The sequence below is a fragment of the Colletotrichum truncatum genome (assembly GCF_014235925.2).
Source record: "Colletotrichum truncatum strain CMES1059 chromosome Unknown Contig_0010, whole genome shotgun sequence".
NCBI lineage: Eukaryota > Fungi > Ascomycota > Sordariomycetes > Glomerellales > Glomerellaceae > Colletotrichum > Colletotrichum truncatum.
The window spans coordinates 1,490,171-1,506,388 of NW_027222407.1; the positions used below are offsets into that span (position 1 = coordinate 1,490,171).

Below are 16,218 nucleotides of genomic sequence, written 5' to 3' on the forward strand. Positions count from 1 at the left end.
GTGATATAGTTTCCCGCCAGTGCAGGAACGGCTCCTGGCAGACCGTTAACGAAACCTTGCTATCGTAACCCGGGTGTCGCTGACGGCAACACATGGACTGGTCAATCTCTAGGTAGTTAGTAGACCCCAGAGAAGCACGACAGCAGCTTGGCAGTTTGCTACTTGGAATATGCTTTGCCCCTCGGATACCGTGAACTCTGTGGATAGATTCCTCGGCCTACGGAATAATGACAAAAGCGGCCAACTTGCCGCTGGCGATGTCGTCAAACGTTGAGTTTATTTCTTTGAGGCTATTTTGGCCCTGTGTCCCCCAAAGTTTTGCAAGCGAAAAGACTCTTGTTTGGCCGGCTTGGCAAGAGGCAATGGGAACCTCAGTTTCGCATCGGATCAGAGAACCTGGGCATGATATCGTACTGGGTGAGTGCGAATTGCTTTACTTTCTCATCGGTTTTCCATACTGGGTAGAATATTTTCGCACTGCAAGAAGCGGGATCCTTGCTCTAATAGCATCAGTGATTTCCCGTTGGGGACAGACCGAGAGAGTTGATGGAGGTATGCGAGCGGCCGTAGTACTCTTATACCGAACAGGTTATAAAATGGCGGGAATTGCACACAGGCGTGTCTATATATTGTATCTTGTATTGTAACCCATTCAAAATCCGACCTAGTCACACCCCTTTCTCGTCTTTTCCGCAAGTGAGAGCGCTCTGCAAACACTTGCGTTCACTACAACATCGTCTCCAGACACTTTCTTCCTCCTTGTGACCGCAGCTTCGCCACACGCAAACCCAAAGTAAACCCCAACCCTAAGCTTGGTTGAGCACCACAGCAATGCAAGCCACTGCCTCTGTCCCAGGCCGCGCCGGCGAGCATGGCTTTTCGGCGGCGGGTAGGCCAGGACACTCCCCCCTGAGCGGTGACGCGCTGCTGCGCGTCAGCATTCCTAGCCCACCCACTAACTCAGACCACCGCTTCTGGTGGGATCACTTCGCGCCCTTCATGCTCTCCTGGTTGAACGCGTCCGGATGCTACTCCGACAGCGACATTGCCGGTCACCTGACCATTCTGCGGGACGTCGTGATCCCCTCCTTCGGTCCCCCGTCGGTCGTGCAGCACGCTCTCAAGCCAGCCGGCTCTCCTTTTGAAATGTCATGGAAGTTCACCCCGAAGGGCAGCAGCATCCGCTACATCTTCCAACCGATGGGCGCCCGCGCCGGCACGGAGGAAGATCCCTTCGGGTCCAGCAACCTTGACGATGAGGTGCTCCCCCTCGTGGAGAAGCACTCCCCCGACGTTGACCTTCGATGGTTCCGCCAGTTCCGCGACGCGTGGATGATGCACCGCCACCACGCCGACGCGGCGGCCGCGAAGGAGGCCATGAAGCAGCACGCAGACGTCAAGATCCCGTGCCAGGTGTTCCTGGGGTACGATCTTGAAGGCTCCAGAGCGCTGTTCAAGGCGTACTTTCTACCCGTTTTCAAGCACTTTGCCACGGGCCGGTCGACCGACGACCTCGCGGTGGAGACGATCCGCGGGCTGGAGCCGTACGGTCAAGAGCTCGAGGGCCAGATCCTTCAGCTGGAGGAGTTTCTGAAGGAGTGTAAGTACCCGCACTTCGTGGACATGGTTGGCATCGACTGCTGCGACCCGGCGACGGCGCGGATCAAGGTGTACGTGCGCATCGACAATGTGAGCCGCGCGTGCGTGAAATACTTTGTCACGCGGGGCGGAAGGCTGGATGACGAGCAGACGCGGCAGATGCTGGGCGACATTGATCGTTGGTGGCACCACGTCATCGATGAGGAGGACGGCTTGAAAGAGGAGCAGGACAAGAAGCCGAAAACTCCAGCCACGTTCCACAAGGGCATAGTGGTGGCGATTACGCTGTCGAAAGCCCTGAAGGACGGGGTCGTAAGGGTTAGGCCGTACTGTCCGTGGAGTAACTACCAGAGCAGCGATTGGGGCGCCGTGGCGAACTTCGCGGCCATCTTGAAGGAGCTGGGGATGGGCGATGCTGCTGAGACGTATGTGAAGGGCTGTCAGGCGGCAGCCAACTCCGTGTAGGTTGACACCAACTCATGGAGATTTCCTAACCTGATTGCGGGTTTTGCTAACATGAATGACTCTCTGCACTCTAGTCCGAAGAGAAACATGGATGGAGACGGATTGATGACCTACTTTGGGTACGATTACTCGCCCCGGAAAGGGCCGCATGCCACTTCGTATAGTGTGCCCTGCTTCTTTATTTAGGTCCTTCAGAGAGGGTGAGGTGTTACTTGCTTATTTGATGTAGGTTCTGGGCATGGGCGTAGTGTTTCTATGTTTCTAAGGAATGACGTACTCGAATATACGATTTGTCACCTGATTTGAATAACAGATCGGCTATCCCTATGTTACGGCCAGCTAACTGACAGTGGGTTTGTGTTAACAGTAAGCCAGGGATTGAGAGTAGTAACAGTCGTTCCGTGGTCCTGGTCGAATAGATCGTAGATCTTCAAAGGTCTTGGTGATCAGTCAAGGCCTCAACAAGAGTCGTAGAGTAGTCGTCACTTAGGTATAGCTGAAAGTACCGGTTAGGGTAATCACAAAGTTGATTGCTGAAGAGCTATGGAAGTCTGTCCTCGAGCCCGGCTCGAGTCCATCCTATATACAAGTCCTGAACGGTCCTCCTTATCTTGGCTATGTTGGATATTTGACATATCCAACATATCCGGGGATCGGTTGGATATTTGACATATCCAACATATCCGGGGATCGGTTGGATATCTGACATATCCAACATATCCAGCCCGGGTTGTCCTTACCCCGCGTTATCCCCGAGGCCACGTGACTTGTCCATAGTTCTTCCGTTCCGAGGATCCCTGGTTACACCTGTCCGGCTGGGTTACATATGCCCTGCGTTAGCCGCCGGGATCCAGGCGGGGTCGTGTTGGCGACCATGTCCAACGGGTCGTAACACCCTAGTTATCAAAGGTAGCTAATAAAAAGTGGGTTTATATTAATAGTGAGTGAGCTACAAGTAATAAAATCAGTTATTCTGTATATTAATCTTTGAACAACATAACAATTAGTTAAAGCCTTTGTAACAAAATGTACGACTCTAATTTACAAACAATATCTAAAGGCTAGCAGATGTAAATACATTTAAATTACTAAAGAACTATAGGCGTTAAAAAAGAAAATGAAATGGTATGCAGCACTAGTCCTTCTTCAATGACAACGTTCTGAAGATTTGGCTCGTAAATTACTTGCAATTACGATGTCTAGTTTTCCCGAAAACACCGTTTGCCCGCAGAATCTTACAGTTGAATTCATCGTTTCATGGAGCAAAGCTACCACCACAATAACTTCTTATTGATTAGACTGTCATGTAAAGTACCTATGAAAACTACACTACCTCCGGTGGAGTCAGTACACCCATAAAGACATATGAGACCACCCACATAATGCTTCACGCTGCCGTGAATTGCCTCTTTGTTTAGGCACCATCTTATCAGGAGATAACCTTTGTGGACGTTGGCGAACAAATGGTTGGCTACCCTCGTGATGTGTGCCAATTTGAGTTGAGGTCTAAATATGCACTGGCACTTCAACAAAACATAACCTGTCGGATACGCATGTCAAGGCGCAACTGGACCAACCAACCAGGGCCCAGTCTCGCTTGCAACACACAACCATGTTTAATGCTAAAGTCACTAGAGACACTGAACATTAATAATAACACAATGCTCTCAAAAGTTTATAAAAGGTAAGAAATCACCCAAAGCTCACTACAAGTTACTGTAGACGAGATCAACTCATTTTCTGTGACCAATCTCCTATTGCTCTTGTCTGATTCACCAACCTGTCCGAACTAGTCGTCATCATGCCTACCAGTGAGTGTGTTTGCGGCAACATCAAGGTCGAGATTTCAGGCGATCCCTTGGCCACTGTAAGACTAATCTGATCCTTCTTTGAAGCTCTTGGACTCAGCATACAACTAACATTATAAACAGGTTGTATGTCACTGCAATGATTGTCGCAAAATATCTGGAAGTGCGTTTAGCTTCAACTGGATGGTCCCACAAAATACCGTCAAAATTACTGGTGAAACCAAGACATTCAAAACTACTGCGAATAGTGGAAATTTAGTCACAAATCACTTCTGTGGTGACTGTGGTGTAACTCTGTGGAGTAATACCCCGGCAACTCCAGGACTTATGTGCCTTAAAGCTGGAACTTTCAATGACTCGAAGGACCAAAACAACCCTCATCCTATGTCGGAAATCTTCGTCTCTCGCAGACTAGGCTGGCTGTCCGCTATCCCCAACGCCGATCAAAAGAAAGAGATGGACTAAAGATAGTAAACTCTACTGTAACCTAACCTAAGTCGGGAAGAGTACTTGTAGATAGGCTGGAGAGAAATAGGAGGAAGGTATATCGGAGTATACCTTATATCTATAGGTATAAATACACTATCTAATAACAACATAGCTGAATAAGGCTTCTACTTATTTCTGTTAGTATCTATTAGTAGGTAAATATTCAAGTATGTAATATAAACAATACTTTTCAGGAGCAATTTCCTAATCTATATTTACTTAGTGCAACACGTAGTTAGGAATGGAAACTACCCATGGGTACCCAAGTTTGGGTAGCCCATATTAGACCCGTGGGTAGTTTTGGGTGTCGCCGAGAGCGCCCGCCGTTAGACCTGAATCCACCTAACGTTCTTTCCTTACAGGCATTGGGCTTGTATGGTTCTATGATCTCACGAGTTGAATTGCCTTTGATGGAAAGTGAAGAAGGCCCGAATAATGCTATTTGGCAAAGGTTTGACAAGCTAAATATAGAAAAGCTGTTAACGCAGTGGCCAAGTGGAATGCCTGCCTGTATCCTCGGAGACCCCGGTCACCTTGAAGGGGATTGGGGCTTTTCTAGGGTTGCATGCATAGTTTTGAACGAGCTTTCACACCAGCAACAATTGCCGGAGCGAGTGTTTTGGAAGTATCAGGAAGAAGATGGTTCCATTGATCAGGGGTCACTGGCTCACGGCCCTGAATATTGCAAGATGTCTGGGAGAAATTGGTGAGGCGATCTGACCTATTTTACCGCGAGATCACGCTACTAATACTTCCAGGCTGATTTGTCCACAGGAGCCCGTCATGGACGTGTCATTGACTGCCCTTGTGTTCACCCAAGCGGTCTCTGGGTATGGAGCTCATTCACCAGCCCTGGCAAAATGCACCATGGCTTTTATCAGAACATATGCAGATCTGTGGCCTAATATCCCATGGACAAGGTGGTGCTTTGTGAAGAACAATGCGGCTCATCTACAGTTCCACCTTCCTTTTCCATCACTTTTCTCAACGCCAGCCGCTGAACCAGAATATGACGAGCATCCTGAGGGAATGTCTCTTTGCCGGCACAAGATTCAAATTGCTGGGCTTCATGTAAGTATTGCAAAGCCAATAACGGAAACACGGGTGTCCATCGCCATTACTACAGACCTACGATTGGTAACCCCATCCTATACCATACTCACACTTTCAGACTCGTCCGAGCTCCTAAAGGAATATAAGAATGGGGAAAGTCTATTAAAAAGACACAGGCCAAGTCGCTACAGTATGCTAAAAGGGGTCGCCGTGTTCCAGTCAGTTCTGCACCGTCTTATTAAGAAATTGGCGGAGGCCTGAATGTCGACTCTCATTTATCTTGCATTGGAGGTAACGCCATGAATTCCAGAATTTGATAATCCTTATTTTCCGTAGGCTATCACTAACACCAAAGTTGCAAGTGTCCTATGACCATAACACACCGCATGGCCTAAACGCAACCCTACAATCTTATGCTCGGTGAATTGATGGCACCGCATGTGATCTCGGCAGCCTCAGAGATGATGCGGTCAACTCTTTCAAAACGGTTGATGTATCGCGTTCTAGTACCAGTCATTGGAATGGATTAGTAGTCTACCAGCAAAACTTGGCACGGAAACTGAAAAGGCGGATTGAATGTTAACGCTCTGCTATTCTAAACTAATGGGGGGCCATCAATTTCCAGAATATTACACGGGCAAGTGCTTTTAAAGCAGAACTTCATACTTTGGTAATTCCGTCATCCTGTTTCAAACTCGCCCTCAATGCATTATGCGAGCCAATACTGTTGGAGTATCTAACGAGTTGTGTAAGGAATTAGGCTGGCCGCGATAATTTATGGGCCCAAGTCTGTAGTTTATGGGTCGGGGACGATGGAAGCGTTTGCTGTTTAAAATAATAATCACCGAAGAGTAGATGACCGCGTCTGAGAGATTCTCATGCAAAGCAAACTATGTCCAAGTAGAGCCCTCAATACACGAGTTCAAAGAAAGTATTGTAGGTTGGAGAATAAGTAAGTTGTGTCCATCAAAAGACACTGACACCGAGAAACATTTTGTAAGACAAGTAATGTATTTATTGGTATTTCCGGCAGTTGTGATATACCCAAACCTTTCTGTCATGTGAACGCGCAGCAGCACAAAAAGAAAATGGAAAAAGAAAGACCAGACAAAGGTGGTTAAGCCGTGTTGACAAAAGTTCAAAAACATACAACACCAGGTATTCGCTGGTCGTCACCGACCCAACTACTAATCCGGCCCTCATTGGCTTATCTATGGGAGAGCGGACGGGATCCCGAGTTTTCCAATGGGTATGGTCGTATGTGACGTTTGAGTGAGTGGATGTCAATTATATAGGTACCCCAAACAATACTCACTCAGCTTTACAACTTAAACAAGAAACTGACTTTGCGATAACTGAGTAGCAACACTTTCGTGGGCATAGACTAGAAAGTGCATAAGTCATGTAATCTCCATTAAAGTATGCCAAGTTATATAGGTTGTTATCATCTTGGCTCCCAGAAGCTCAATATAGGTTGAGAGTATAGATGATGATAAATATGTCATTCGTAGTGATTAATATGAAGGCAAGGAATGGCACAGGTGAAGGGGGGAGTGGATCCCAAGAGTAATGCACGAGCTGCAAATGATAATAGTGTTGATCTACAAGTGTTCTCACAAATACCCCTAAAGCAGATAGCAAGGGAAAAGGTTTAAGTAGATTACGTTACTAATACCCTATTGCCAGAAATCAATATTAACTTTAGAAGGTTTTCCTCCTTCTTAGTTAAAGTTCGGTAACTTGCACCTTTCTACAGTCTAGACTCCCATATCTGATCACTTTGGCTTTGTCCACGCCATAATCCGCATTAGAGCGATAAACCTAGTCGAAGGAGCAGCCTTCAACTCACATACGTCGCCGAGGAGGCCCTCCCTTAAGACGAACAATTATTTCAAGGGCAACTGATTCATTAGTACTTGGAATTTCATCAGCAGATGCTGCAACCTATAGGCTTGTAGACGGACGTGGACACCATCCACCTACTGGAGAATTCGAAATGGAGTTAGCTTGGCTTGTATCTCGGCCCTACTCTAGGTAGTCTATCTATAGGTAGCTGTAGCAACTATTAAGATTGTTTTAATTAACTGTTATGTTACTTTTTACTTGTACAAACAATTAGTTTCATCTTAATGAGCATTAGGGCTATAATAGATATAACTGACTAGTTGAATATCTTAAGTTCTCTTTTTAAACAAAGTACTGTAGTGGGATGGGCAACCAACCGTATGGGTTCCCTAGTCACACTCCCTCTGGGGAGAATTTAATCCGGGCTTTTCTCTTCTTTTCTTTGTCGGAAGGACATCTCTTTTGTTTGTGGGAAGGACATCGCCACTCACAGAGGAGGGGCAAGATCAACAACATCTTCAACATCAGTTTAGGCCATAGTCAAAGAACCAGAATAGCAGAGGATTTCTATAAAACTTATTTATCCTATCTTTCCACTATGACCCCGTCCAGATTAGATCCAGAGATATTCAACCAGCGAAAGTGAAGTGCATCAATCAGCATTCTTCTATCAAATCATCTCATACTATGCAGAGGTTGTCAATTCAGATCCCAGGAACTCATTACAGGTTCAGAAGAAAGAGATCTCGAAAAAACTTCAGTTGAAGACCAACATATAGACATATGATTGAACCATTCAGAGAGTTACTCTCGCTTCCGAAGAAGTAAGCAGAAATGAGTGTATATGGAATTCTTGTCTAATTTGAAAAATTGCATCACGATAATGCATAGCATTGCGTTAGCCAATATCTGTTCGGAAGTCCATACTAGTATGACGGTCTGAAACCCATCAAGTACTGGAATTATGCAAGTTAAATCCACTCTCAGACTGGAAGATGATATCTAGAACAACAGAAGCCTATAACGCATATTCAATACCTATGCTCACCCTTAAGTTGATGGTATTGACCTGATTAGTGACGTCAAGGAAGGTTTCGTTCCTGCTCACGAAAAGTTATCGATAGAACATAACACAGTATTTCTTCAAATCATCACTGAACAGTAATCAAGCCATTGATTCAATGGGGTCACATCTACTCACCATATTGAAGACCAACCATTCCATTGAAATTACCATACGCTGTTACAACCAGCTTTGAGTGACGATGGGTCTGCTAATAGAAGGTTAGGCTGTAAACTATTTAACAGGTCGTAGGTTATAGGCTAACAAGGCGTACTAATGTTAAGGGTTAGGTTGAAATAGTTGTATAAAGTAATAAAGTAGAAATAGGTTTTATACTACCATCTCATAGAACTATTACATGCGGTGGGTAGCTAGGAGGAAGTAAAATAAGAGTACTATATAAGATAGTTAGTATATATTTAGAAACTATTCGCTAATGATTACTGCCTTTTTAGGTAATTATAAAGAAGAAATACCAGCTAGTCATAGAGTATAAATAGGAATAAGTTGGGTATAAAAGTTTTCTTTTACAGCTCCCTCTAAGCAGTCTAGTACAAGGCATCTAGTCGTAGCCAAACATCCTTTGTACTGTTAAATTAAGCCGTCTTAGGTAGAATTTGAATTTGAGGCGACTCTACAATAACCCAGTTGTCAGAAGCCTTTGGGTTCCCAAACGGCAGCAGCATAGCAGCACGCATCGTGTAGTTGCCGGGTATAATGTGAGACCCATTGGCGAGTTGTCCAAACCACCAGAAATCTCGCATGTGGTCCCGAACCTGCCATTGTTTCACGGCCGGAACTACGTCCGACGCGTTCTCAGACTCTGGATCAAAAGGTACAAGGCTATCGGCGTTTCGGTAAGTTGTTGCGGTTCCAATGAAGCCGTTCTCCCCGACCACGGGAGGATACGACCATCTGTGTTCTTGCCACTCGGCCTCGTAGATATCCCATCGAATGAGAGGGGTCCCGAAGGTGGGAGTCATCAAGAGTCGGGGGAAGTCTTGTATTCCAAGGGCCAGATTAAAGGTCCAGCTGCCAAGTAGTCAGTCATACGAGTGATAATGAGCACTGGACCTGGGTGGGAAGATACTTACTTTGGCTTGTCTTTGACGGGCGTCCACCCGACACCAGTCACAAAATGAGGTTTAGTCAACCACCATATGTCATTCTGATTTCCGATGGACCGTTTCAGATCACCAGCCAGACCGACGTAAGGTACAGAGAGCTGCTCGCCGTTGTCACCCTTGATGAGCATCTTACCGCTGTACACAGGCAGGGATTTGTCGTCGATATCGCCGGTGGGCAGAGTGAAAATCCATCTACTTTTACGTTAGCCATACTTCGGCTTCAAAAGTTAAGTGTAACATACTCCGCCTTTCTCGTCTGTCCGGGCTTGACGCTGAAGGTACCCGCTGGCATTCTTACATCAGGAATCATCTGGCGCGGCTCTGGCATGCCTTCTGCAACCCCAGGCGCGTAGCGATAGACGTCACGGTTGCGCTCAAAGGCCATAAATCCAGCAGCAGGCTCCAGCTCAAATGAGTACGTGACCTCTTTTTCACCATTGTTGGTAATATCAACGTCATGGTAACGGCTGAAGTGCCTGGTATCGTTGAGCTGCCACTTCGCAAAGCTGAGCGAAGTATCATAATTAACGACCTTCCAGGCGTTGATCAGGCCATTGCCTACTTTTGCGGTAGACGCAAAGTGTCTGGAACCAACTGCCCAGGGTAACGTCTTACCAGAGGAAATAAGACGGGCTGTGAGCTGAACTCCAAAACCAGCACCGTGTTGCTTGCGGCCCCCATGTTTGCTCACATAGAGAGCCGCAACTCCAGCGACGTACGGAGTGGCCATGGACGTGCCGCTCAACATCTTCCAGCCGCCGTCGAGATAGGTGCTTACAATTGACCGCCCGGGCGCCCCAATATCAGGCTTCTGTTCAAGTTCAAAGGTGGGACCCCATGATGTGAAGACACTAGCCACACCCCCTGTGGGTTCATGCATCGTGACATATCCCCCAAACTCAGGGAAGCTGAAAGCTATGGTGGAACCGTCAGAGATCGCCTTGACAAGAGCTTCGCCGCTAGGCTGGTCGATATGTCCAATCTTAACACCATCAACGGCACTCGGGTCTTCGAGCTCTCTTTCGTCACTGTTGTAAAAGATAATGCCCTTAGCGCCCTGGAGCTGCATGTAGTACGTTTGCGAGCCGTAATCGCACTCGATCGATCGTGAAGTCAGTACCACAACATTAGAAAGATTGCGCTGAGGTGGTAGGCGAGAGCAGGCCGTCCACATCTCTTTTGGAATATGATACACTGTCATGTTCTTGATTTTTGGATCAAAGACACCGCCATAGGCGGCTGGACGATACCCAACTACGGTTTCCGAAGCCACTCCGTCCTTGATGGTGATGGCTGTAAAGGGAATGGCTGCAATGACGTCGGGGTCGACCGATGCCACAGCTGTTACATACTTGCCGCTGGAGCCGCTGGAACTGTAGAAGGGACCGACACGACCGTCATTGCCAGTTGCGATAGTGCAGACCACTCCTTGCTCGACAAGTCGTGAAGCAACCATAGCCCAGCTGTGCATAGATCGTTAGTCACTTTCCTCTCCGATGAAGGCTCTCAGCCCTGCCTCAAGCGACGCAGAGAGCAAGACTTACGCGCTGTTGGACCAATTGTATTCCCATCCAATACTGGCGGTAATAACATCAGCGCCATCTTCAAATGCCTGTATGAACGCTTCGATGAGGACCTCTTCGTCAGTTAGGCCGCTGTTGCTGAAAACCTTGTAAGCAAGGATGGTTGCCTCTGGAGCGACGCCCTTGAACCATCCCCGATTTCCCGCAGCAATGCCGGCGACATGCGTGCCGTGGCCCTTCTGGTCCATAGGATCGTCATCTGGCTCTTTTTCTCCTTGCTGGGGCCAATTACCATTACCCACGAAGTCCCTGCCGCCGGCTACTTTGAAACCAGGGCCAAACCCACCGCCGAGCTAGATATTTCGAAGTCAGCATGCAACCTTACGCCTTCGACGGGCTGAGCGATATTACTCACTGCAGGGTGCTTATAATCAATACCCGTGTCCACGATTGCAATAACAGCACCCTTTCCCAATATACCGGCTTCATGCAATTTGTCGACCCCCGTCATGTGGTGGACACTGTAATCCCCGACGCTCTCCAAGTTAGAAAGCTGAGGCAACGAATCCGATGAGGGCTCTGAGAGCTTCACTTGAAGGGCAGGCCAAACATTGATCACGCCGCTCAGCTGGCCCGCGGCTTTCAACACGTCGACATCATCTTCAGTGTCGATGCTCGCACCCTTGAAGATGCCTGTATCGAATACCTTGTGTACTTTAGAGCCGGCCAGCTGTGCCTCAAGTTTGTCAGTGTTGGTCTTACTGTTGACGTCTGGGGCAAATTCGAAGATAAACCGGCTTTTCACGGCCTTTGAAGATTCGTCATCCCTGATGGCGCCATCCTGGCGGCGCTGTAAGGCGGTACTAGACCCGGTAAGGGAAAGAAACAGACCGAGAACGCAAAGACCTCTCATAATTATGGTGTAGAAAGCTTATAGATCTTGCCAGCCATATGCGTCAATGTGGGCGGTTGATGGTGTTATTTAAACACTATTGATGCATCACGGCTTGAGCCAGAAACAAACTAGTAACGCAGCGTGCAGCCACCCATTCTGCAATTGCGATATCGGAATGCCACTTCGGGCGGAGTCTGTGAATAGTATCTTGAGCATTCACAGACGAAGACATTAGCCCAGGGATCTTATGACTTTACGAAGAGAGGTGATGATATTGGCCATTTGCCAATGACCTACACTCGCCAGTGGGCCTACCAGTGGCTCAGATAATCTTATCAGATCATCTGATTGTCCATAAGGCTAAAGATTGAATACCTAGTTTAGCTATAGTTCAAATCCATTTAGAGACTAGACTTCGAAATTAAAGTCCGCATGCAGGATGTAATGATTACCTAAAGGGCCCTGATACCTCATCTTGACCCTCATCCACATGTCCCTGTCCGTGGCGCGTGGGGCCGGCTCCCACCCGCAAACACCCTAAACGACAGGGATGCCCTAAACCAATGCAAAAGCCTATACTGCGATAGGAAAAAAGGAAAGGATAGAGGGAGGCTGGCTTTGGCGCAAGAGCTTCGGATGTGGAGGGACCTGCATAGGAATACGCTGCATATTCGGCCTTCACCCCAAGCAAGGAACACAGCGCCGACAGTCCCCTCTACCAGTTACCAATCAACATAGAATGTCTACCGGGTGTAAAAAGTTCCCGATGACTGTTAGTGGAGTTAGGCCCTTAAAGGTCAGTGAACCTTCTCGACAAGGCTTTTCTTTTTACATGGAATATACTGGGGAGAAAAACCTGGTGACCGTATGTAGTGGGAAGTTTTGATCATGGAAAAAGCCTTGGCGCACCCACAAGCATGTATGTTGACTGAGCCATTTTAGCTCACAGGGATTATCACTCGAGAATCGGATGAACACTGACATCAATGGTCCCGGTAAACCTTTAGATTTCTAAGCCACTATAACAACCCCCGGGCAAGAATCCAGACCCCCTGCTGCTATGCTGCAAACCCATGTTTTACTCACAACATGGCCGCTGCGCGGCGGTGATTCGTTCGATTTTGTCTACTTTGGTTGCGATCACCTTATGGTACGCCGTATATCTCTACTGCCCTTCGGCTTTCGTTCCGAATGCGTATCGTCCAGCGCCGCAGCGCCGGAGTAGCCGCCGAGGATTGCTCATGCGACCCCGGGGGCAAACCCGCGGCTCCCTTCGTCGGAGCGCGGGAACCCCGAGATGTCGGCTACACCGTCTTGAAATGGTTAGCGGATGTTGTCCACCGAAGTAACGTTCTTAGACCGTGCATATGGGGTCTTTCGAGTTCTCAGATGCGTCGGGTAGCACAAAGAATAGGGATGTCACGACACATACCGCCAGCACGTCAAGGGGTCATGGTCACGAGCTGTTGATGATGGTAGCTCGAGCAAATGAATTTACATGACCCGACTAGGTTCGACGAGTCCTAAATACACCATAAGGTATCGATCTAAGTAACAAGTTTGTGAAGAACGCGAGAATATGGCATAACATTGCGTAGCAACTTTCAATCCCGTGTTTCGATATCTAGGCGGCTAGCACGATGGATAAGCTTCGATGCTTACCCATACATGGTTTTTGCAACTACAAAGACCCTCATAAGTTGAAAAACCAAGAGAGGCAGGATTACTCGGCCACAACTGCGGCCGCAAGCCATGGCCAGTGTTTGCTGGACATGGACGTCAAGGGAATACAATAACACGGCCAGATATCCGCTACCATCCATCACAACTATCACGACATGATTAAGTTGTTAGCAAATTTGATGCAGCCATCTTGCTTTCGAACCGCATGTCTTCCTTGGAATGCACTACGGTTAACTGGCGCTCTTACTGTAAGGTTTGCTAGCCATGGCATTGTGGCCTTGAAGATAGCTTGTATGGTATCCAGATGTCAGACAGAAGAACAGATGAATAAATAGAGCAGCTAATGGCGGCTTTTGTAATTACATCGAATCTTGCGCCGACTGCGCCAGCGTATGCGAAGTGAGGACAACGATGAAGTATATTGAAAAGCCTGCAAAAGGAAGGCTGGCACATTCGGAAGACCATCTCCGACGCCTGTCAATAGAGTCGAAAACCCATCTACATCGCATTGGAGCTGAGTTAAGTGGGCCGAAATACGTAAACAATTCCTAAGAGCGCTCCCGATAATAGAAGAATAGGAGAAAAAAGGAAAAAAGACCAAGTTCCCAATCAACGCGTCTATCTCTCGCCATCTAGATGTATCATGACTATTAGCAGCTACAGGTCTTCTGTTGGCCCAAGCAGCTCCTAGCAACTGAATTTGGTCCCTCGTTTGCTGCCCTTCACGTCTTGAGTGTTTTATGAAATACATTACACAGATGCCTCACTCGAGATCATGGAGCCTGAATGAATCTTGGCAACCATCTCTGGCTGGACGGCCTTCTTGGCGTTTGCTGCGCGTCGACGGCGCACGAACAGGAATCCAGCCGCGCCAATAAGGAGTAAACCACCCACAACGGATCCCACAGCGATGCCAGCTTTATGGCCTACCTTACGTTCAGGTGTGAGTCGCCGCCCTTGAAGGTCATGGACTCGACGTCCTATGGACAGCCAAATGCACCAGGCGTTAGGCCAGAGGCTTGGTAGCCTTACACTCAGTTGGGCAAAGTGCACAGGGTAAGGTTGAAGGCTGCGGCCTGTACATAGCCAGCAAGCTGGCGAGTAAACAATCAGTCCGATCAAGTCGCTGTGGCCCTCTAATATTTGATGGCACTAGCCTGACGTCGTGTTCTAAACCTCGATAGTTTTGTCGTGTGAGGCCTATACAAGCTAGCGGCGATCATGAGAGAAAGTGACGGACCTTAAAAAAAAAAAAAAAAAAAGTCACTGTAGCAATTCAGAGTGTGCTGCCGGTGATTTTTGGTTCACTGAAGAAGAAGGGCTAGTTGAGTCTTTTCCATGCCGCCTATCCCGTCTAGTGCGAAAGGTCCAAACAGGGCCACTTCCGCGATGGGAAGGTGGAAAAAAGGATTGACGAGCATCCGCAGCTGCCGAAGCTGCTGCATAACTGAGTCACTTATCAGTTTTATGCAAAGTCGCAGTAATTTGGGGTGTCACTCATGAAAAAGTAGGGAACTTCAAAAATGGCCCCCGTGGCTTCACCTCAGAGCAAAGGAGCCTGAGCTGCTTAGCCAGCACTTTCCTCAGTAACACATCCTCAACCACTAGCTCTCTAGATACTACATTGTCTTGGTGTTGATGTACTAGAAAATGCATATCCTCTGTTGTTGCAGGCTATGGTATGAGTGGCTTCAATTGGGAACAAAATGACTTGTATTTCCTAAGTAAGCGAGCGTAGCGAAGATCGTCTAAGAACTCGGTCGCCGGAGCGAATCTACCACGTTACTACGCGGAAGGGGGCGCATAAAGTGGGGCCGGAGAGCCGGAGCCATCACGACAACATCGTTATCGCTTGAAAATTGCATCCGGCTGTATCTAACATTCCCTTACACTTATGGGATGTATACTTTCGGTCGGAGTGATTTAGGTTTGAAAACTTAGCAAGGGATCCAGTTGGGCGGCTTTTATAGAGCAGGGGTATATATAGGCTAAATGCAGGTCAAAATAAGACACATTACGAGAGACCATAGTCCATGATGTAGAGTTGTGGATATCTTTATTATATCAATAGGAGCTACTACTCCCCAGTTCTGCATACGCGAGCCAATTGGGAGGATCATGGAATGCATGCAACTTGAAGTCCCCCAACTACTTTCAGGGATGCCTTTACATTGGAAATCACTCATGCGATTGAATCGCCTGATTTGTGCATTGCTTCTTTTGCATTAAGCAAGGCCATAGTGGAGACTTTGGCAAAAAAACTGGAAAAAAGAAGTAGATGTTTGCAACATGAAGGGTTTTTCTCGGATCCTTCTTTGGGCTTTGCCTCCCGGTTGACACCGAGGCAGAAGCGTTGTCCTTGATGCAGACTGCGCCAGCGGATAACTGTATACCTAATACAGGGTGGTGTCAGATCTCAAGTAATAGCTATCAGCTTGTATGTAGACCCACATGTACCTGCAGCGTGCGGGTGGATGATTTCGCCCACATAATAAGGCGTTAGTTGACGCCACTCAGGCGACCTGCCGAGATCTCGGCCGAGCGCCGAGAGACTAATTCCACTTGATGGTAGAGGACTTTGTGATAAGCTGGAAGTACACCTCCTCCAGAGTTACAATAATCAGATCGTTGACCTTCAGGGACGGCACCAACTGTTGATAGCACAAAT

The 16,218-nt window shown here is 47.6% G+C and overlaps 3 protein-coding genes across 3 annotated transcripts; 2 read left to right on the top strand and 1 right to left on the bottom strand.

Moving 5' to 3' along the window:
* Positions 1 to 831: 831 nt before the first annotated feature.
* Positions 832 to 2,064, top strand: CTRU02_213848 (aromatic prenyltransferase (TdiB protein); the record flags this gene model as incomplete). Its single annotated transcript, XM_036731106.1, has 1 exon — positions 832 to 2,064. The coding sequence occupies one exon, from the start codon at positions 832 to 834 to the stop codon at positions 2,062 to 2,064; it is 1,233 nt and encodes a 410-aa protein (XP_036577191.1).
* A 1,801-nt stretch (positions 2,065 to 3,865) lies between these two features.
* Positions 3,866 to 4,337, top strand: CTRU02_213849 (DUF636 domain protein; the record flags this gene model as incomplete). Its single annotated transcript, XM_036731107.1, has 2 exons — positions 3,866 to 3,931; positions 3,996 to 4,337. 2 exons carry the CDS (start codon positions 3,866 to 3,868, stop codon positions 4,335 to 4,337), a joined length of 408 nt encoding a protein of 135 aa, XP_036577192.1.
* A 4,581-nt stretch (positions 4,338 to 8,918) lies between these two features.
* CTRU02_213850 (serine endopeptidase) lies at positions 8,919 to 11,885 on the bottom strand (the record flags this gene model as incomplete). The annotated part of the gene is made up of 5 exons (XM_036731108.1): positions 8,919 to 9,354; positions 9,417 to 9,641; positions 9,692 to 10,912; positions 10,994 to 11,325; positions 11,388 to 11,885. 5 exons carry the CDS (start codon positions 11,883 to 11,885, stop codon positions 8,919 to 8,921), a joined length of 2,712 nt encoding a protein of 903 aa, XP_036577193.1.
* Positions 11,886 to 16,218: the final 4,333 nt, after the last annotated feature.